Raw genomic sequence first — 22,614 nt, 5'->3', positions numbered from 1 at the left:
TTTTACAGAGAATGAGTTTCAAATGTTTTGGTTTGTTGATATGCTGAGCAAAACCTGATAAGGAACATTGTAATGATAATGTTTAGGATATTGAAGAGAACACATTAAGCAGGGGTGAACAAAAAAAGGAAAATAGCTGGTTTAATATGTTTTCATGTGGAGATGTTTGACCTATAAGGATTTCTAGGAGTTCAAGTGCCTCAAGTATTGGGCCATTCTTTTCCCTATGTAAGGTGATTGGTTTGAAATCACTGATGTGTTTATGATCTATGAGGTATTTGGCAAAGTTGGAGGTAGAATGGTTGTTCGCGAATCATGGCTCACGTTCCTTGACTTTTGTTTGAAAATTCTGTACTCTTTTCCTGATATAGTTTGAATTTCCATCACCACATTGGAGCTTATATACTCCGCTGTGTTTTCCTTCACTGATTTTCCCTTTATCGTTTCCTAGTGAAGTACATAGGGTCCTCCTATAGTAACGACTGCTTTAATTTTATCTTTAAGCCAGAGTTTGACTGCTTTTAATGATATTTTGCCAAGATATGGGATTATGCTCCATTTCCTATTATCATCATTCACTTTTTGCTTATAAATCATTTTGTCTGTGATATGGTTCAGTTTTTTCCGGTACATTTTAGTGACATGGTCCTCTGAATACCCGTTGTTGGGATGCGACTTGTTTAATTGTGCGCAACACTTGTTCTATTGTAGTTGGACATTGGGGTCATACATACCCTGTGTAGCATGCAATGTATCACAGATAGCTTATGAGAGATGCAGTGTCGTGAATTGTGGTGTATCATTTGGTCCGCATAACAAGATTTTCTGAAGATTGAAAATTCAAGTTTCCGGTTTAAATTTTGAATCATTAAATCTAAATAATTTAAGGCACCTTCAGGCTCCACTTCAGTTGTGATTTTGATGTTTTTGTCTGTATAGTTCCAAAAAATTACAAAGTTTTCCAATTGTCTTGATCAACCTGTCCATATGCAGAAAACGTCATCTATGTATCGTTACCAACAGAAGACATTTTTCACTAGTGGATTCTTGGAAGTAAATATTCATTCTTAAATTGTCCACATGTATATCTGCAAGTAGAGGAGATGGGGGTATCCCATGGAGAGCCCTTCATCTTGTTGAATTGGAAATAGTTTTGGTTCATACACACTTTAGGTGGCACAATGCCACGATCATGGTAGAAGGTACTTTGGCTTTCACCTGGGCAATTTTGGCTAGAAGTATGGCCGTGGCTTTAGGGACACTGGTGAATTAATTCACTACATCAAAAGACACCAAGATACACATATTTGTGATAGAATTTCACTTGACAGAGCCCTTGCGAGCTCTACTGAATTTTTTACTCTCAATTCAGGGACAAAATCTTGAAAAGAGTATTGGGGAAATAAGGAGTTCAATTTATTAGCGAGCAGTTGATTGTGGCTGCACGCACTAGACACAATAGGTCTTACAGGTATATCAGGCTTATGTATCTTGGGAGGACTGAAGAATCTGGGAGCCATGGGGTTCATCTGAATGAGCCACTGCTTTTCCCTAGTGCTGAGCATGGCCATGCACACTGCTATGGCTTCATTCCATTTTCTGTGATGGTCCAAGGTGGATAGCATCTCTTTTCAGTCTGTCTTTTTCACATTGTTGGTTTCAGATAGCATGGTAATGCTGCATAAGGGCATGCACAGAGGAAAATTCACAGTCAACAATAATTTCTAAATGAATATTTCAACCTTTAATATCATTGCTGGCAAATGGTTTTTGGGTGAGGCATATTACACCATCAGAAAGTGTGTAGTAATACCACTTTATATTTGTTTGCACCTTTATTCAATATTTGGCAGATTGTTACTAAGTTGCAAGACAGATTTGACATGGTCTGGTAATGATGGATGTGGATCCTCCATAAAAGATTTGGATCCGAGATATTTTAGATTGTTTATTGAAAATGTCATGTAGAGTGAAATAGCATATCAACCTGCATTTCGAAATGCTATATTTTAATTTTTTATAATTTCTTTACTTGGACCTTCACTGGGTTTTTGTTTATTGTTATTATTAAAAGTATTCTGCTGTAAATTATAAGAATGTTTGATAAAAGTTGGTGCTTTGCGATTGTTCTCAAATTTTAGCTTTGACCCAAAGGATGTACCTGGTATGTGCATAACCAATGCTAATGTTGCTGCATCGGTGGGACGCAAAGACTTGGTGCAGGTGTGGACCTTGGCTAGTCTTTCGGCCAGCTGCTTTTTGGCTCATCGAAATCAGTCTAGTCATCCTTTACTGGGAACAATGTCTCGAGCCCTTAGTGCTGGAAATTGGATGGGCATAGCTGGTGGGTTACTGGAAGATGATGAGGAACAGAGAAATCCTCTGGAAGAAGATTTGACTGATTCAGAAGAGGATATACCATGGTCTCACCATCCACTTGGAAGGCCTTTTATAGAGTCGATGTAAGTTCAGTTTTCTATTAAATATTAAATTATTCAATATGCATGCCCCTAGGTTCATGACATAAGGAAAGAACTCTTGTGCTTGGAAAAATTATTCTGTGGAAATTTGTGATATATGAAAAAAGTTCATATTTCTTATAAATATAAAATTGAGATCTAAAATTCATCATAATATACTTTACAAGTTATCTACTTAAATGTAATGCTAGAAAATGCATTGAGAAAATGTTTTCCCAAGTGTAATTTTGTAAACAAAATGCTCTCTTTTTTTGGCAGAAACCCTTGTGCCCATGGGTCTTTCACCCTTAGATGTGGTAACTCAGTAAAAATTAGCTTTCTACAAAATATATTTAATTTTTGTCTTTCATTGAATAAAGTGTTGAAGTAGGTTGCCCATCCTTTATAGGGCGCATCTTTTTTTTTTTTAGAAGAATGAAAAAAGTAATATTTATGGCATGTTAATTTTTATTCAGCTTATTCCTTTCTATGAATTTGCTGGTTTAACCCAATCTCCTATACTGGAATCCTTCTCATCCTGGAAGCCTTCAGCCCTGAGGTGACAACATCGGCTGACTGCCCTTTAAAATTTCTTTGCCAAATCTCATTCCCACCCTTTATGACATCCCTTTTTCCCTTCACCTGGCTTGTCTTTAGGAATAGCTGGCTAATTAGCATTGCTGTCCTATTCTTGGTATCTGTGGATACCAAGCTTGATATCAAATTCTCAAATTTACTTCGCCTCCCCCTTGGAGTTCAATTTTCACACCCGAAGGCTCCCCCTTTCCACTTGTGCTGATTGGGTGGTATAATTCGGATCTAGAACAGATGGTCATTAAATCTGAGAGGTTATATTGGTAATGAACACACTGTAAGATTTCTGATTAATGTACGAGGGTCATCCGGAAAGTAGTACCCGTTCGTGAAATAAAGACACAAAAGTAAATATTAACAAACATAAAAAATTTTATTTGAAAGAGGATACTTTAAACTACTTCTCAACATAATCTCCAAGCAAATTAAGGCATTTGTCATAACGTGTGACAAGTTTCTGTATTCCTGCTGCATAGTCCTTCGCCGCCAGCTCATTGAGATACACGAGGGACCCATCTTGCACAAATTTTTGCATAATGCAGATGGTGTTTAACAATTTCATGAACAATTGTTCGAGAAACATTGGGAAAATGCTCACAGATGTCATCAATTGTGACGCGCCGATCGTTCCTCACGAATTCGTCAACTGAGCTCACCAGTTGGTCTGTAATGACAGACGGTCTCTCCGAACGCTCATCGTCGTGTGTGTTCCCCCTCCCCATGTTGAAGTTGCGACACCACCGCCGAACAGACGACTCGTCCATTACATTGTCTCCATACACCTCCTTTAATTGGCGATGAATATCACATGGGCGAACGTTTCTTGCATTGAGGAATTTAATCACTGCCCTCACTTCACAACTGGCGGCGTTCTCAATTTTTTTAAACATTGTAAACAATCACAGAAACAACACAGGCAATGCTAGCGTCACGCAACTTGGCTCAGAGAAGGCAGACAAGCCACTGAAGCTATCTGACCTCGTCCAGCGGCTACTCGCGTCGTCAGCACTTCATGCGGCACGAACGGGTACTACTTTCCGGATGACCCTCGTAATTGTAGTTGTCCCTGTAAGTCCCATAAAGCATGATAGAATGTATGGGTGCTATAAGAGTTATCTGGATATCTAATATTCCTTGGGTTCTGCAATGATGATATCATTTTGTTTTCCAGGATTTCATACTATGCTAGTCAATATGACCTACAAACTGCAGCCATGCTGTGTTGTGCCTTTGGAAATCAAAATGAGCTGCAGCCTGTCGGTGAGAAGAAAAAGAGCTATGGAGTTAGCTCAGGTATTAGCAGCAACAAGTCCATCACCATTAGTGTAAGTATTAATTTTATATAATTTCAATTATTTTATTTTTTGGATTAGTGGGACAGTGCTATTCTTTGAAAAATCTCTTTAATTATCAAGAGAGATAAATTGGGTTTTCTATTGGAATCATCCAATAATTTTAGTGCTAAATATCTCAAGTGATATCTTTTATGTGATACCTTGCCCATGACTCCTAATTATCCACTTTCAAAATAATTCTTTTTAATTCTACAATTTCCATTGTTATCCAAGATTATTCTAAAATTAATAAATGCAAGAACACATTATTTATTGTTGACCCAAAGTATAAGTCAGGAGATTATCAACTCATGTGAATATATGTACATAACATTTAAGTTCAAAATGCTTCTAGGACAGCAATGCAATAGTAATGTAGAGTGGTACATATGATACACAGTATAATCATAGTAAATTATGTGATGAATTCTTGATAAATCATGATGCCTTCATTATTTATTTTTTCACCCCAATAATATTTATTATCTATTTTTTTGTGTAAAATTATTTTTCCTCATTCAGGGTTTTACAGTAGACATATATTAACAGATTTTTTATATTGTAGGTAAAAGAAGGTAGTTAAACTTAAGTTTTGGTAATGTTAAAAAATAAAAAGCTAAGAAATGCTTTTAATAGTCATCACATCACACATTACCTGTAAATCCAGGAAAAGTTTCTTGACTGGTTGAAAAGTATGTGATTGTTGGAGATTCTGTATGCTAACCTTTTTTTTATTTCGAATGACTGTTATAAATTAGCATTCTGGTCAAAATTAATAACTGTTTGAAAATGAAAATGGTTGCATACTTGATGCACTGCCATTGATATGCAGTTTTTACGAAAACTGTCAAAATATAATCATTAAGGTGTATAAGAATTTTCATATTTCTCTTTTTATTAATTAGCCCCTGAGAAGATAAAGAGCTAAAAATAGGTCAATTTTGCCGTTTTAATGCCTTAAGTGGATATCCAAGCATGAAAAACGATTATAGCGAGACTTTTTTGAGAAAAAACTATCATATGTTTTCTATGCCTGCAGTCATGAGTAGCCGTAGTACAAATTTTTGATAAAATAGTTCATTAAGATAATTTTTATATCAGTTTCAGTACAAAGTGTAAGTAATGCTATTATTGTTCTTTCTGCAATCTTCTTTCTCACAATCCTTTCTGATTGCTGAATTAGCAATATCCCATTCTTTTGGGTGCATAAAAACTATTGGTGGTCAACATTTTTAAGCTTTGTCTTCCAATCAATCAACCCAGAACCTCATTAGATATTTGAAGGAAATACTTTGAAAGTAAAGGCCCTAAATCATATTTCAATGCATCTTATGTCTTCAATATCTATTCCTTTAAGTTTAGATGCTCTGTGATAAGTCAAGGATCATTATTGTGATCAATGAGCTGTTCAGAGCGTCTTTTACTTGGCGAAGTCATGTATTTTTGAAAGATTTTACTCTATTGCTTTGGATATATTTGTTTCTTCTTTAACAATAGGGTTTTAAATCTTACTAGACAATACATGAAGATGTTTCTGAAACTACGAGTAATACCATGGCACATAATTAAATCAATTGAGGGATATGCCAAATGCAAGAGACTCGCAGGTTGTGATTAGACTAGTATATTATTTCATATCAATCATCTATAAAGTTGAGTGGTCTTAACCCAAAAATTGGAAATGTCATCTGGCCATCCCACTATTTGGTAATCATCAAAGGGAAAATGACCTCTGGATTTTTTAAATAAAAGGTAGATATCACTCCATGCACTTTTAACTAAGATGTGCAGGAAACTCAGTTTTTGCCAGAGCACTTCATTCTATTGTCCCTCAGGGTGTGCTTTAAAAATTTACATAAAGTGACTAATTTAAGGAATAAATAGTAAAAAGTTGCATCAATGCTACTCAGTTACCTAAACTCAATTTTAGAAAGTTATTCATTATTATTGTTTGGTTCATAATATGCTCATAGGCAACAACATTTGATTCACATCATGATGGCTGAGTATAGGAATACTTGAAATTGAGAAGGGATGAGATAAATAGCTAAAACCCACAAAGGCTATAGCGGGATAAGATGGTAAAATCTGCACTTGGCTGGATTCTTATTTGGGATTGGGTGCTCAAAAGTAAATATTTAGAAACCCCTTTAGCCAAATTTTACGATCCCTAGGCGGCCCCAGGGGTCTCCTATCGCAAAAAATGTGTTTTCACGAAAAAAAATTTCCTGATCGATCCTTTGCTTTAAAAAATCTAAAAAAATTCATAAACATACATTTTTATGCCCAAAACATTCTGATTTTTTCAGGTTTTTGATCATAATTGAGCTCAGGAAAAGTATTTGAATTTTTCAAAGAATATTTAGGGAATGCAGGTAATTTTTGGCAAACTTCTAAATAATTATTTTTCGTGTATTTTGTCCGTTCTTTTGAATGGATGGGTTAGATTTACCATTTTCTCTCCAGTGCTCTAGAAGTGCTCTCTAAGTGAAGTGCTCAAATTAGATTTGAGTTTATTTCTTGACTTTATTGTTGACTGGAAAAAGAGCGGGCTTACTAACCTCTAAAACTGTTCCAATAAAATCAGAGGTACTTTTCCCTGGATGGTCATAAATGGCATAATTGCTTAAAGATATTTGAACATTTTGGGAAAAACTTATTTTTAGGACCCCGCTAATGTGCACATAATAATTGGTGGTAACAATATAAAAGTTAATGATATGTAATTACCCCATTAAATATTCTATATTTTACTGTTTTAGTAGGTTAGGTTGATAATGTTTTTTCGTGTTGTGAAAAAAATTCCTCTTCATAAGTTGAATTTGAATGTCACGTAAAATCTTTTAAAATCTACTTTGGTCCTAACTCAAACAGCATAAAGGTAATTGCCTTTTATAATTTTTAATGTGGAAGCTATGGGAAACAAAGAAGGAAAGTAGAAATAAACATGGTAGATAGTTGAAAAATAGATGATATTCCACAAAAAAATTTCTTCACGTCACACTATCTTGTTAATATCCATAATAATTTGATCCTAGAACATCCTAACATATACAGTCCCAGAAAGAAGGTTCGTGATTAGAGGACTTGAGTAAGGAGGAGGGTTATATTTCACAGGTCAAATGTGAGAGGAGGGACTGACCATGATGGTTGAGGTAGTGCCTTTGTCACAAAAGTTTAAAAAGGACACTATAATCACTGTACTGATTCTCTTCAACTGAGTGTTTACACTAGGAGTTTACATTAAAGAGATTTTATGATGTCTTGTTACATTGAAAGTTAACTATAATCCCTGGTTAAGGACAAAACTCAGTTTAATTACTACCAGTTAAGTTCAAATCTGACAAATAACTGATCGTAGCACTTTTCCACTTGATAAAAATATTTTTATTTACGACCAGGTTTCGATGTATTACATCATCATCAGGTGATGTAATGATGTAATATATCACCTGATGATGATACACCGAAACCCGGGGGGATCGAGATGGTGCGGGGGCTAACGAACTGGCTTCCCACCCTGAGGGCGCGGGTTCAAATCCCGGCGGTGTTGAATATTTTTCAGAGGTATCTCGATCCCTACTTGAGGTGCTTTGTGGAGGGCACTTTGAGTGAGTACGCCGTCCGTCGGATGGGACGTTAAGCCGCGGACCCCTTGGCGCCTTTCGTAAAGAGTAGGCTAATGCCGACGCCGGGTTTCTCTCCACCCTTCATCCTTTCCTGTCCATCCCCTATGGCGCATATGACCTTAGCTGTCGGTCGCCTCCCCTCAAAACTACTACTACTACTACCGAAACCCGGTCGTAAATAAAAATATTTTTATCAAGTGGAAAAGTGCTACGATCAGTTATTCATTATGTTCGACTTCCACCACATCACGCCTGAAGCTACTCAATTTATTCAAATCTGACCATTAAACAGCTCAATAATTGACAGTAAGTGTCCACATTCACTAATAAGCAATCTTATTTGTTTATAAAATTGGATTGGTGGGCAATCTCCAATTAAGTTAATGATTGGATTTAATGATAGTTAACTAATGATTGGGTTTAATATGTAACCAGGCCTAATGCCGAGATTTTGAAAATATTTTACTTGTTCAGAAAATTCAATAAATGTCTTGTAGTCTGGCTGACGCATGAACCATTATAACCAACAGAGTCACATTTTAGCCAATACACCCCATATTTTCATAGTAGACTTATTCTTAAGTTTAAAGAAATGAAATTTATCAATAGCCAATGCTTTGTTGTAGAATATGTTAAAATTTTCCTATGGAAGTAATCTACGAAGCTCATAAAATAAATCTTCTACAAAAAATAATTTCTCCAATTGAAAGTGTCATGTGGAAGAATTCTAGAAAGTTTGTTGGAATGTATTTTGGCTTTTCCTCAATGTTGTAGATATTTCCCTAGTGAGCATTGCAAAAAGCAATAATTTCAATGATATTGAGCTAATTTAAAAATTAAATCCTCTGTATGTAAACTAAAGAGAAAGGAAATTTTGATGAGAAGGTGTAGCTTTGAGTGGAAGATTGCTACTTTGTCCGAATGGTATTGGTTCAAGGAGAAACATTACTTAGTGAATATATTTTTATGAATTGGTGCAAAGTAGTCTTTTTTTCTGTGATAGAACTGGTCAAATCTAAAATGTTTGGCTTGTTAAAACCAAATTCAACCATTAAATATTTAGTTTTGTAAAAACAACGAGAAATAAATCCATGAAGTGAATTTGATAGGGTTAAAAACTGGTGAAGCTGGTCATATCTATAATGTGCATACATTTTTTTTCTTCTGCCTGCAAAATAAGCATATTAGGCTTATTATTTGCCACACAGTGAATTTTCACAGTTGCACGATTGCATATGTTACCACACTACTCTGTGTACTCCATTACCTTTTCAGTTTAAACACTTCGCCAATACTGAAGGCCAAAGAGAAGAGTATTTGCAATTTTTTGTCTTAGGGGAAAACTCCCTCATCAACAAACTACTGAGATCCGAAAATGAGTCATTAAAACATCACTCTAGCTGTGACACATGCACAGCTTTGCTCATTTTCTGTTCCGCTCTCTTCACCCTTAATTTCGTTTTCTCTTCCTCTTGGTCTTGCGTGTGCAGTAAAAATGTATACTTATTGGTCAGCTGAAATCTTTATTAAAAATCATCATTACTATGGTCTGTTTGGAAGATTCATTCCATTGCTTGGAAAACCCCTTTATTGGCCGTCAAAAGACAATAAAATTTATGCACATGATAGATATAAACAACTTGACCAGTTTTTAACCGTCAGATTCACTTCATGTATTTATTTCTTGTTGGTTTTACCAAAATAAATATTTAATGATTGAATTACGTTTTTTTATGCCAAGCATTTTAGATTTGATCATTTCCATTAATTCATTAAACTACCATGCAGTTTAATGGATTAATGGAAATTTAATGGAATTTATTTAATTTAATTTGATGGAAATCTCCCTTAGCATTGGCATTAACTGTAGGCTCAAATTGTCATGAAGTCCAGTCCACTTCTGTGACTAAGAGTTTGGTGGGTTTAGTGCATTTAAAAATATCATGGTTGGTGCTGTGAAAATTTTAGAGAGCAGTTGGAGTGCCGAGTTGGGCTTCTTCTCAGTGGTTGGTGCCATTTATCTTTGCTTTCATTCTTATGCATAGCAAAATTGTCTTCAAAAGTTAATGTATTTAATAATTGTACAACCAGAAACTGGTTCAAAATTAAATAATAACAGATAAAAAGCTGCTTTATTGAAGTGATGTGAGGTGAAAATATTTTTTTCAGGATTGGGCAAGAGTTATATGTGCAAACTCTAACAGATTGCATCATGTCTCTAAGCGGGCTAGAAAATTATTGGATAGCATTCTTGCATATGCAGAATTGTCACTAATGACATGTTATCAGCTGATAGTTGCTGTAGCTTGTTAATATATTTTTTTGTCATTAATGAAATATTTTCATCTGTAGGTAAACAAAAGATACTTCTAGCTACTAAGAAAAATACATTTATAAGTCCCTACTTTCAAAGTAAGTTTTTGGGATTGTACAACTATTTCCACTTTTCTTCACTTATCTACTTTCAGTGTATCTGCACTCTGTAGTATCTAAATATCAGTTCAAAAATCATTCAAACTATTGCATTTATTAACAGATGCATTTACTGATACTAAGGGCCAGATAGATGTAGCTTGTCTCTCCCTGAAGTTATAATTTTAGATTGGTCCATTTTGACTTTTCTTCTTAGATACTTTTTTGGTTTGTCTCTTTAGTGTTATTTTATAACATGAATGCCCAATTTATTTAATATGTAACATTTTTAATTGGATGTATGCCTATATGCAGACTGCATTCTTTAGAATATGCTCTCAAATATAGTGTGAATGCAAAATTTTGAGATATCTATTGAGAAAAGAAACATGGTACTAAATTAAAGTGAGTGCAACATCATTACCTTTTACAGTCTTTAATCATCTCCTAGCCTCCTACTAATTTCAGGTGTAATTTACATAATAATGGCCAACTCTTACTTTGAAGAAGTTCTACTTTGGTATCCATCAAATAGAGTGTTATTCTGCTAGAGGGTTGTATGCACTTACAGATTTCAATATTAAGACCTTCAAGAGTACTTGCCTTGTACAAAGAGTTTAGCAGCATTTACTAACAAATGAAAATGTGTTGAAATACATGTGTTGTATGATCATCAGTGTTTTTTTCAGTCAGCAAGGGTCAGTTTAAAAAATGCATTTTTTGCTGTAAAATTCATTATTTAACAAAGGTTTGATTTGTCAATCTTTGTATTAACATATTCAAAGCTACAAAATAGGTGTACCTACCTATTGTCTAGGCTCATGGACTTGCTAGACTATGGTTCTGTTTAGTTTTGATGATCTAGACTCAGGAATCAGTTAGTGACATTGTGTGTACCCCTAGCAGTGCTTCCACAACTCTTTAGAAAAATAGGAGTCTATTATGTATACCATGCTATTAATTTATATTGAAATGAAACAAGTAATTTTCTAATTTCAAGCACTTCATTTAGAACATTACCTAGGTTTTAGTGTTCTAAATAAAGTGTGTGTGTGGGATTACAAAGTTGTTTATATCATTTCAATATGCTGTGTTAATTCCATAAAGTTTTGCTGGATACTACGAATTTCAATTAATTAATGTTTAATTTTGGTGAATAAGCAGTTGATACACTAGCCTTTTATTCTTTATTTATGAGAAACATAATAGCTTCTAATATTTTTGCAAATCCTTATAGTTAGCTGGCAACAGTGGTTAATCTTAATGGTTTCATTTTTTGAAGAAAAAAAAACCATGATTGAGGATCATTTGCCTTGATAATGTCTTCTTTTTATCTGCCACTCAGTACTCATGTTACTGGTAATTTAGGCAAATTATTAAATAATTGAGATCACATTAATGATTGCGAGCTTTAACTGCATCTATGGTACCTTATCAAGAGGCATCATCAATCTCCGAATTAGTTTCAATATCTGTCGCATTTCCGTAATACCAAATCCATGACTCTTCTTCATGGTCTCATTTGTGTGATGGGGACGTAATTGTTGGCATTAGTCCCTTTTTGGGGACTTTACAGAAAGATTTTTACAAATGATCATTGCAAAACTCTTATTTGCTCACTGTAGGTATTTGTTGCTTTCCTTGTATTATTGAAACAAACTTAAACTTAGATTGGCCAATGTCATATTTGATTATAACCACATGTCAGAATTCCTTCCAGAACTTTTAAATTTTGAAAGAAAAAACAATCCCATTCATCTACTCATTCAAATGCAGTTGGAATTTGATAACACTAAATATAATCTCATAAGTATTGAGTTCTCTTTATTATCAATGGCAACTTTATAACATATTACTAGCTAATTTCTATGATGTTTGGCATAAAACAATTGCCGTGGGTATTTTATGTGATAGGTTTAAGAATAATAGGGAGGAAACTATTATTAATAATTTATAACCTTTCATAATTTTCAAAGGATATGTATGTTATACATTTTTCAATACTATGTAATGAATTTTATTTTGTTGATTTTGAGATCAGTGAATCCGCTAGTTTGATACCATAGATTTTGCAATAACTAGAGATTTTGCAAAATGTCTTGGAACAGGTTGCTATTGTCAAATTATTACAAAGGCTAAAAGTTTTACTTTTTCTTCACTATATATACTTATGAATATGGGTTATGGCATGGAAGATGTGTCATTTATATTTGTGATTGCATTTCCTTTGCAAACTGACACACTTATCTACCTTTGCTAAGATGGTGATAATGAAAATATTTATGGAATTTTTTATTGGTATGCAAACATTCTGTTGAGCTAATGAACTCATGCAGAAAACTAGAAACACAGGCTTGTAACATTTCAATTTTTCATTCAATCATAACGTTTCAAAATGTGTTATAATAAGGGGAACGAACCATGCCTTAATTAAAAAAATCTTTAAAATTTTTTGTCAACCATGCATATATTTTGGGTTCGTGTATTGTTTGTTTTTTGAACACTACTATGAGAATGTTAAACTAGTGATCTAAACTGTTACGTGTGGTATTAATTCACATAATACGATAGAAATTCTGTCTTTCGTGGTGGTCTGGAGGAAAAGATCAAAGTATTTTGCTATTAATACAGAATACAAAGAAAATTTAATTTTTACATTAAAAAATTTGCAGCGACATGTAAATGATCTTATAGCATATTAAGAAAGCACTGTCTTCACTGGGCCATAATGCCTTTCAGCTGCCTTGTTTTTGTGCTCAGAAGCATAATTCCAGAATTAAAGTTTAAATGCAATATTGTATGACAATCTTCTCTCTTAAGATCCCATAAGGTTATTATCATTTTAACTTTTAATGTAACAATTAGTTTCTGTTATCATTCTGATATTGTTAAAATTTGTATTAAAGGTAAACAATTTCTGTACATTTAGGACTCTCTCATACTACTTAAGGATGAATGGCTGTAGACTCGTAGTTAATCAGGAAAGATATTATCAATTTACTTGGTGTCTGAGTTAACATCTCTGTTAGCCCAATGTTTATTAAGGTTTGCTGGAGTACCGCATGCAAGATTAAATTTAATGACTACATTGCATTAATTTGCAATTTATTTGGGAATTTTTTAAGAAGCACTAGGATGAAATTTAAAACTCTGTTGGTTACTACTGACTTAAAACTGTGATACTATCAAAATTTATATTAAAGGAAACCATTTTCTATGCCTGATGCGAGAAAAAATACTTGATACATAGGTAGTATTTTTCCAGTGAATCAGCTAGCTCTTTTAGTTCAAAGTTATACCTGTGTACTCAAAGCCCATAAGATCTAGGCTAATTTTGGAGAAAAAATGCATCTTATGGGTCAGGAAAGACAGTATTTGGCTTTCTTGATGGTTATAGATTCTAAGAAAGGTTTTACTTCATTATGCTGTTTTTTAAATCACTGAAACAATATTTAATCCCTTCAGAATTCTTGAGTGTTTTATGCACTTGATTCTGTTATGTCAGTTTCATTGAATAAGTTGATGATGACTTTTTCCTTTATCATAAGAAACACTGCTGAAAAGACAGTTGGAAACAACATAATTTATTCTTCTCATGAAATTGTGTGGTTACAAATGATAGTGAATTAATGTGGACTGTATAAAAGAAGCTAGGTCTATGTGGTTGTCATCGCAGAAAATTCTTACCCAAGTTAGCTGACAGTAGTTGAAAAGATATCTCAATTGTGGATTTCAATTGTTAGGGTAGAGACATGGAAGACCAGTATGATGTCTAAGAGAGGGAATTTGGATAATTCAACAGAGAAATACGGGAAGGAAGCCTAGATATGTTAGGTTTTTGTGAGGTTAGCTGGAAAGAAAGGGGATTACTAGAGTAAGATATTTAAATGGTAATTTATAGTGGGGGAGTAATAGTTGTGTTGAAAAGGAAACTGGAAGAAGAGTAGTGAATATAGGGTTGATGAGGTATAGCATGTTGGATGTAGATTTAAGGAGACCATTATACATAATTTTGAATTGTTAATTGATTGCTATGAAATGTATTCTTAAGACAAAAGGATTAGGAGCAGTAAGAGAATGTTATAGTCAAATTTTGCTGCTTTAAAGAGTGTAAAAAGGAAGAATAATAGAAAAGTTATAAGTTAGGTGGATAAAGGAATGGGAAGTCAAGAAAGAAGTAAATAAAGGTCGGAGGAATTACAAATGGGGTAGGAAACAGTAGGAATGGAGAGCATAAAGAAAATTAAGAAGTGTGGGGGGAGAGATGATTAAAAGGATGGAAAGGAGGAGGAAATTGAAGAACATTAACCCAGAGATGGGGAGAAGAATGTACAAGAAATGAAATAATAAACTTAGTTGAAAAATCAATATGATTAAGATAATGTGGTAGAAATAACATTTAGAGAAAGTGGAGAAGTTTAAGAGAGGGAATCAGAGAAATTTATCTGAAGATAAGAGTCTATTCTCTCCTTAGTACTACCCAAAGTTGTGATTTTACTAGGGAAAGTCACCTGTGTAGGTGTTAAATTACAAATTTCTATTGGCATTGGACTCTAAGGATGGAACCATGGACTTATTGAAATTACATCTCTTTTGAGCTGGTCTGTATCAGTTTGACTGTTCAAAAAGTGACCACCATCGTACCTTAAATATCAATGAGGCTTCAGTGGTTTCTGGCTCAACTTCTTAAAGTCAGAGAAACAGTATTTTCACACAAATGTTATATGGTACAACCAGTTACAATATGTAGGTGATATCTTTAGTTACAAATTTCTCTTCAGGACTTAGAGGTATGCACTATGTATAGGTGCAAAACTCAAGGAGGAAGTGGGTGCAATGGGAGATTGGTGTAAAGGTGATTTGACATGGGTTCCCAGGGGTGGGGAAGAGAATGGAAAGAATATGGTGGTGGAGGATGGCATTCAGGGAAATGGGCGGTAGAGCAGTCTCGAGAAATTGGGCATCCAGTAGAAGGAATTTGGATTTGGAAGAGTCCATTTGTGAGAAGAGATTTAGGCTTCAAAAGGGCCTGGAGTTAGTGGGAGGAATAGTGGTCATTAAGAAGGTATAGAAGAGGTATGAGTAATAGAAACATGGAGAATGGAGCATGAAAGCTGAAAATGATGTTTTTCTGTGTTTCTCTTATTAATTTCCAAATGCTCCAATGCTTAGTGTGTCCATTCTAAGACCTTTCCTTTCATCAAGGAGAATTACTGGGATGAAGTCGCTGGTTTAATCTTCTTTAACTATTTTTAAAATGTGTGATGCTTTTTGAAATATGATTAGATTAAATAAATCTGATTAAATATGTCCTGTGTGCAGCAACGCATGCATTTTCTGCCTGTATTGTAAAGGTCTCCCCATTTGCTCTTTGTATGTTCAAAGGGTCTCATAAATAATAATTTGGTTTATGAATGCCATTTTACTGACTTAATCTTTTGTTTGCTAAACAGGAATCTCAAATGTTTCCCATTCAAAAGTGCGATATCAAGTTAACTTTTTGGAAATTCTCGGATTATTATCTTTTATATATCCTTGAGGCATGCTAGTTTGTACCACCGTCAATATCTCCGCTACCTCAACTATGTATGCAGGTCTCAGAGCTATGGTGGAGTGTCATTTTTTGTTTAATATCTCAATTTATTTTAGTTGTATACATTGTTTGAAGGGATGCATCTTGTAGTTTTTAATTCCCATTTCAAATTTACTTCTCATAATGGGAAGAACAAATGTCTGTTTGAAAGGGAATGAAAGGCTGACATTTTGTGGGAAAAACAAACTTTCCCTTCTCTCTAGTGTTCCTCACCCAATATTTTTCATGCTTACCCTTCCTGCTTCCTCCCCCCTTGTTTTACACGTGTACAGATACAGAAAAAATTATACCTGAGTGCAACAATTTTAAAGTGTAAAAATCATTTTTTTTGACTGGAATCCTGGTCAGAGTGAATTATTTTTAACACTTAGAAATTTTTGCATTGTAATGTACCTTAGGGAATGACTTAAAAATTACCATCATGGCATATCCTGCAGTTTCTTTGAAATATACCTAAAGATATAACCAATGTAAAGAAACTGGTTTTACTGTATAAAACGTTTTGTGTAACCTATAAACTTTTTTACTCAATCCATTTGCGATAGTATTTGATATTACAGATGCCGTTAAATTCGATAATTTCATGGCAGTATTATTATAAACGCTTAATGCTCAGAAAATTTCCAATAGCAATACTAAGTTTGAACCATGTAATCATTGTTATATGGTGCTCTTAGCAAGTAATTCAATATGCATCCATGTTTGTTATATTTAAGTTTTGTTACTACAGAAAAAAATTCGACAATCCTCTGGTGTTTAAACATGAATGACAGTAAACCCTCATTGGCATGTAATAGAAAGACCCATAATATTTTTTTCATGTTTATATAGTTATTATAAATGTGTTTTATATGAACATTTTGTAACATGTTGCTTGCAGGGGCATAATTTTATATTCATCTCAAAGAATTTTTTGCATGCATGATCTTCATGGGGGTTTACTTTGCCATTAAATAATACTACTCAGAAGTTCATCTACTGTTCTGCCTCTGCTTAAAGTGTGGTCTTGTTGTGGTGGGAGATTTCCTGTGTCTTTGGGAAAGCTGAAATTTGATCTTTTTTTAAACTTAAAGCTCAGGCGTGTCGCATTGCTATCCAATCAAGATTAAGTTGGATAATATAATTAGCTAATAAGTGGCACATACACTTCGCATGTTACACACTGTTCATTTAATTTTTGGCTGCCGGTAATGCTGGGTCAATTGCATATGCTTGGACTGTGGTAGAGATTATATTGTGATTTTCACCACCTTAAATAAGGTAAATTTTACAAGAAAGTTACAATAGTATAAAAGCAAATTACATAATTTTCTCTTCATCACTTAACTTTTTAAGTTTGGCTATGTTTTGGTAAGCATATATAAAATCATAACAAAGAAAATATTTTCATGCAGTATTTAATATGTCCTTAATATCAGTCTGTAGTGGTAAGAATGAACCTTGAAATTCCTTATGCAATTAACCATCTAGGTACAAATAACTTCATAGTTTTTCTGTTAGAATACAAAATCCAGTACAGCACATTAAGTCCATGGTCTCCATTGAACAAAATAAGTTCCATAACTGTGTAAAAATTACTGAATTTCTCTAGGTGTGTCCTACATTTTTGTGAAGAAGGAAAATGAAATAACATATTGTTTTGATATTTCTTAAAAATCACATAATATGCAATTAAGCTTTGCCCAGTACCCATTGGATCGCATTTCTAATTGTATTTAATGCAAGTTGTGTTTATGTTCTGGTATCAACTTATAGATCCTATAAGCCACTTTATAATTTTGGTTGTGGAATAGAACTTTAAATTGCAATAGTTTATTAAGTTTGGAGCATCAGGCTGATCCTTGAAAATAGAGATTGCATTATAATTAATTATTAGTTTTAAGGTTGTTAATTAACTAATGATGGAAAGAAGTCTTTTATTTTAACATTTTTAGAGTGCTATGAGTTTCACAATGTTATATGATGCTCTGTATATGTTAATTATTTAATTTTTACATATTCCACTCCCTTTTCCATCAGTTTCAATGCAATATTCTCTGCGTTATATAAGACATTTTGTGAGAGCTGTTGGAAGATAACACTTTTTAGAAAATGTTTTTGACTTCAGTACTCGAAATATACAATGATAAGTTTTCAAATTTTTATTTGCATTTTTAATTCTTATATTATCAAAATATTATTAAAACATGTGTTACCTTGTTGTTAATAACGATTTTGTCAGAATATTATGTAGTATGTGAAATGCAATTATGTAGTATGTATATTTGATTTACGTATACACTGTAATACCACCCTTGAGGTTGTCTGTTGCTACTATTATGGTTTAAAAATTATTAATTTTACTTTGGAGTTAAACTAAATGGAGTATAAGTTAATGCAAAAAATGTTGTTCATATTATCACTACAGTATCTCCACAACTCTCTCCTTTTGGGAATGAATAGATTTTAGGGTCAGCTTGGCACAAAAAATAAATGATTGTTAGCATGAAGAGGAAGGGACAAGGATTTTTCATTTATGTTACCTTTCTTGTTAGTAGTATTTTCTGATTAATATTTGTGAATAGCCCCAGAATTTTTAAATTTCTTAACAAAGGTTGATATTCTGAATGAAACTGTGGTTGCTCAATACTCTGCTAATACAGCTCTAGTTGCCAGTTCCTTATAGCAAATAGTATGACTAAATAAACTCTATACTGGGGTTGCAATAACTATATGCATATTTCATGGTCAAAGTTTCATTAAGAATACACCCCTGCATTTTTCTAAAGTGGGTTTTTTATCTATTGTTTTTTATCAGGGATAGATACTTTGTACTGAAAACATTTTAAATTTACATAAGGATGTATCTACTGTCTACACCTAGCATTTCCTTATTGTGGCCATTTGTTGATTCAGTGAGGACAGGGAAAATTAATATATAACTAGGAAGTAGTAAATGTGATTTTGGGAACAGAGTAAAACAATGTATTGTATTTGCTCGATTTCCAGGGCCATTAAATTTTTTATCACATTCTTCAATTCAGGTAATCACCTATAGATATTTCCCATGGATAACAGAATTGATATCTTTTTAGAACAGAAAATGTTTTTTCTAGGATTGCCAATCCCAGGATTCAAGCACCAACCTTAGATAATGCACTTAGTGGAACTTAGATGTAGAAGAAATATATACCCGAATTTCATACAATTTTCAATCTCTCATGATGTCTAAATAACTGGTGGCTTTCACTGGTTTACTATATATCCTTGTCCAATATGAAGTGATGCCTGTATTAATGAATGGGTCTGTGTAAATGCTTTTGATGTATCTCAGACAAGAATGCTATAAGTGCAAAGTTAGTTTTATGTTATTTAAAAAAATGCAACTGAAAAATATTTTGTATTTCAAACCTATTTAGATCTTCAGATGCAGTTTTAATGCCATGTTATTCTCAATTTATGCTTGCAGCTCAGATGTAGATCTTAAAATGATTCATGGAATTTTGCTGCATTCCATTTAAAATTTTATAATTCTCACCATGAAGTTTTTAAAGTATGATATTGCCAATCTTGTAGTATCAATTTTAATTTTATATTATGATACGTAAGTCTCTTTTCCTTTATCCTACAATTGAAGCCTATGCTGCTGATTACATCATTTTTTATCAAATTTGACTTACATAAAGTAAATACTGTAGATGAATTGAGCTTAGATTTTCTGAATCTGATATATCTGAAAGCACCCTTGTATTGCTAAAAGTAGACTCTTTCTGATGCGATCTGTTTTGTTATAGCGTCTTGCATCTGGGAAGTGGTGGCACAAGGTAATGTATCATTCACTGATGGGTGCTTTTGGACTAACATTAGGGTAACTATAGGATAAAGGATTTATTTTTCCTAATAAAGTGTCTCCTTAACAATGAAACATCTTAAAGACTATGTATGCATGATGAGAATTAAATGCCTTTGCAGTGTGGTTTGTTGCTTATATTTGACCATTTTAATTTGGCGCTTCAATACATTTATTTTTATGATTTTCTAGGAGATTTCATGTGTGCACGTTTGTATTATTTACCATACCTACAAACTTTAATCATTACGCTTAATCCCTATTTTTACTTTTTTGGTTTACATTAACATTTGATTTGGAGAAGTTAAGGGGAATGGAATTTGTTACTTTTGAGGCCTGTTAATGTCTGGCTTGTTTTTTAAATAATCCTGGGGTCATTTATTTGCATTTTCCTTTTGTTATTTGAAATATATATTTTTAATCCTCAATTATTAATAAATAAATGTAATACCAGTAAGTCATAGATGTTTACTCATAGATGGATTTTCATTTTTGCATGTGTTTGAAGATATTATTTATGCAGGAAACCAATACTTAATTCAAGAATACTATCAACTTTGAAGTGCAAACATGTTGCTCAAATGCGTGCTCTTAAGAGAGAATTTGCAAAAGAATGAAAGTGGGTATTTTTAGATTGCCTAATGGTTGGCTTTGATAATTTGGATGCTTCATATATAACCTTGAAGGGTTTTTTTTCTAGAAATGGAGGTTAATTATATGTTGGTTAAGGTTCTTATGCTCGAAAAAGAATCAAATTTATATTTTCATTATTGAGTATAGCCAAAGAAATGCCATATGATTGTGGGAAACACATCAAGAAATAGTATTTTCCTTGGTGTCTTCACTTAAACAAAATCCTCTTCTTATTCAATCAAGTTGAATATATCATTTATTCTGTTAACCATGTTTGTATTAAATTTTCCGCTCATGTCTAATTTTGAAGGAAGTTTTGTACCTTTCAGCTTTAATATAAATAATTGATGTAAGATCTGGTGCTTTCCCGGCGTATTTGATTCGTGAAGGATTCTCGGGTCTTCCACCGGGTCAAGGGTTCCATATTGGCCGACGTTTCGATGCCCGACTCGTGCATCGTCTTCAGGGTTGATGGCTGCCATTCCGTATTTGGCCGTCTTATATACCTGAGCTCCCGCCTCAGGTGACCTGTGATTGGCCCGCGGAGGGGGATTTCAATGAGACGAAGGTACTTGCCCGCGCCGGTGGTTACTGGGAACGAATAGTCAAAGAATCAATTGAAATTAAAATGGCAGGACATAATTTCAATAGGGATTCCGGCTATTCCCTCAGCAATGCATGGAAACCGGTGCTAAACCAAGTAAAGAAAGGAAGGAACAGACCACAACTGCCCGGCGACCAATCAGGAGGTCCCCCCTCCACGGGCCAATCACAGGTCACCTGAGGCAGGAGCTCAGGTATATAAGATGGCCAAATACGGAATGGCAGCCATCAACCCTGAAGACGATGCACGAGTCGGGCATCGAAACGTCGGCCAATATGGAACCCTTGACCCGGTGGAAGACCCGAGAATCCTTCACGAATTAAATAATTGATGCTGAGAAAATATTTTCCCTCATGTCTATTATTTTATCTGGCAGAATGAGGTCACTGTCATAGATAAATATACAATTAGGTTCACTTGGCACATGCTTGGTAAGTGTAAAGGTGAAAATAATATTGCTAGTTGGCCTTCCTAAATTACTCCGTATGTTTGTCTATTTTGGCCGAGGATCTGTCAAATAAAGATAAAATGAATATCAGAGATAATTGGTCACTTAGTTGACCCTTTTCTAATGCAGAGAGCAGGTAGATGCTATTCAAGGTAGCATTCCTTAATTTAATTTTAATCAATTCATTGTGCTACCTAAGGGTTATAGATTTTACAAAAAAATTAGGTAATGCTTAGAGATCAAATCTGGTGCAGCATACCTTAAACAGTCCAGAATATGAAATTTCCATTTGTTATTATCCATCCAGTCATTTTGCAATGGATGCTAAATTCCCCTCTTCAAGTATTATCTTTCTCCACTGCATAGAAACTTCAGTATGAACTCAGTCATCAAAGCACCTTAAAACTCATGTTCACGTTTGTTTCACCTTGAAGTCCAGCCCATAGCCAAGAATCCTAATACCTTAATTTATCCTTGATATAAGGCTTTTCTATGGCTATTGACATGTGAAGTTAATATTGGTGGATTTCTCATTACAAGTCCTTATATAACTACTTGTGAGCGTAATGGTGGTCGTATTTTGTAGACCTACATGAGGGAATGCATGTGTGACTTTTTAAATTATGAACAGGTAACTTTTTTTGCAAAAATCTTATGAAAGGCGCTTTTTATGGAGTACTCTGATAATATCAATTCTTCACTATTATTTATTTATTCCAGTTGATGCTTTCGGCTGTGAAGTTAATGTTTTGGAGAAATCCCAGACCTCAGAAAAAATTAGAATGTTTGCCCTAATTAAGTAATGGCATTAAATGATTAAAATCTAAAGTTTCTTGGAATTGCTATTTCTCATTGTGTTCTTATCTCTTCATCTTAAAATATGGCGTTAAGATAAAATAGGTGTTTTCCCATTCTGTCAGTCAATCTTTCAGTGAGTTCATTTCACTCAACTCTATGTAAATTGAAATTTTATCAATTATCGATTCACTCTTCAGGCTTCTGCTACAGAATTCCATGCCTTCTTTATTTAGTGGCAAGGCATTTGACCTGAGTCTAATATAGTTTTCGTAAAATAGCAT

General features: G+C 33.8%; 1 protein-coding gene across 2 annotated transcripts in view; it reads left to right on the top strand.

Moving 5' to 3' along the window:
• Wdr59 (WD repeat domain 59) overlaps positions 1-22,614 on the top strand; it is a 67,122-nt gene that overhangs the window by 25,255 nt on the left and 19,253 nt on the right. Inside the window, exons 15-17 of one of the 2 annotated variants that reach the window (XM_071592074.1) lie at positions 2,142-2,462; positions 4,225-4,378; positions 19,795-19,824. In XM_071592074.1, coding sequence (XP_071448175.1) covers positions 2,142-2,462; positions 4,225-4,378; positions 19,795-19,824 — 505 coding nt within the window. The remainder of the gene's footprint in view (positions 1-2,141; positions 2,463-4,224; positions 4,379-19,794; positions 19,825-22,614) is intronic. The other variant, XM_071592075.1, reaches the window with a different exon arrangement.

Source organism: Hetaerina americana, unplaced genomic scaffold (assembly GCF_022747635.1).
Source record: "Hetaerina americana unplaced genomic scaffold, ioHetAmer1.1.p SCAF_5, whole genome shotgun sequence".
NCBI classification, from domain to species: domain Eukaryota; kingdom Metazoa; phylum Arthropoda; class Insecta; order Odonata; family Calopterygidae; genus Hetaerina; species Hetaerina americana.
Note: the sequence above shows the minus strand (reverse complement) of the source record. Positions and strands in the feature narration are given on the sequence as shown.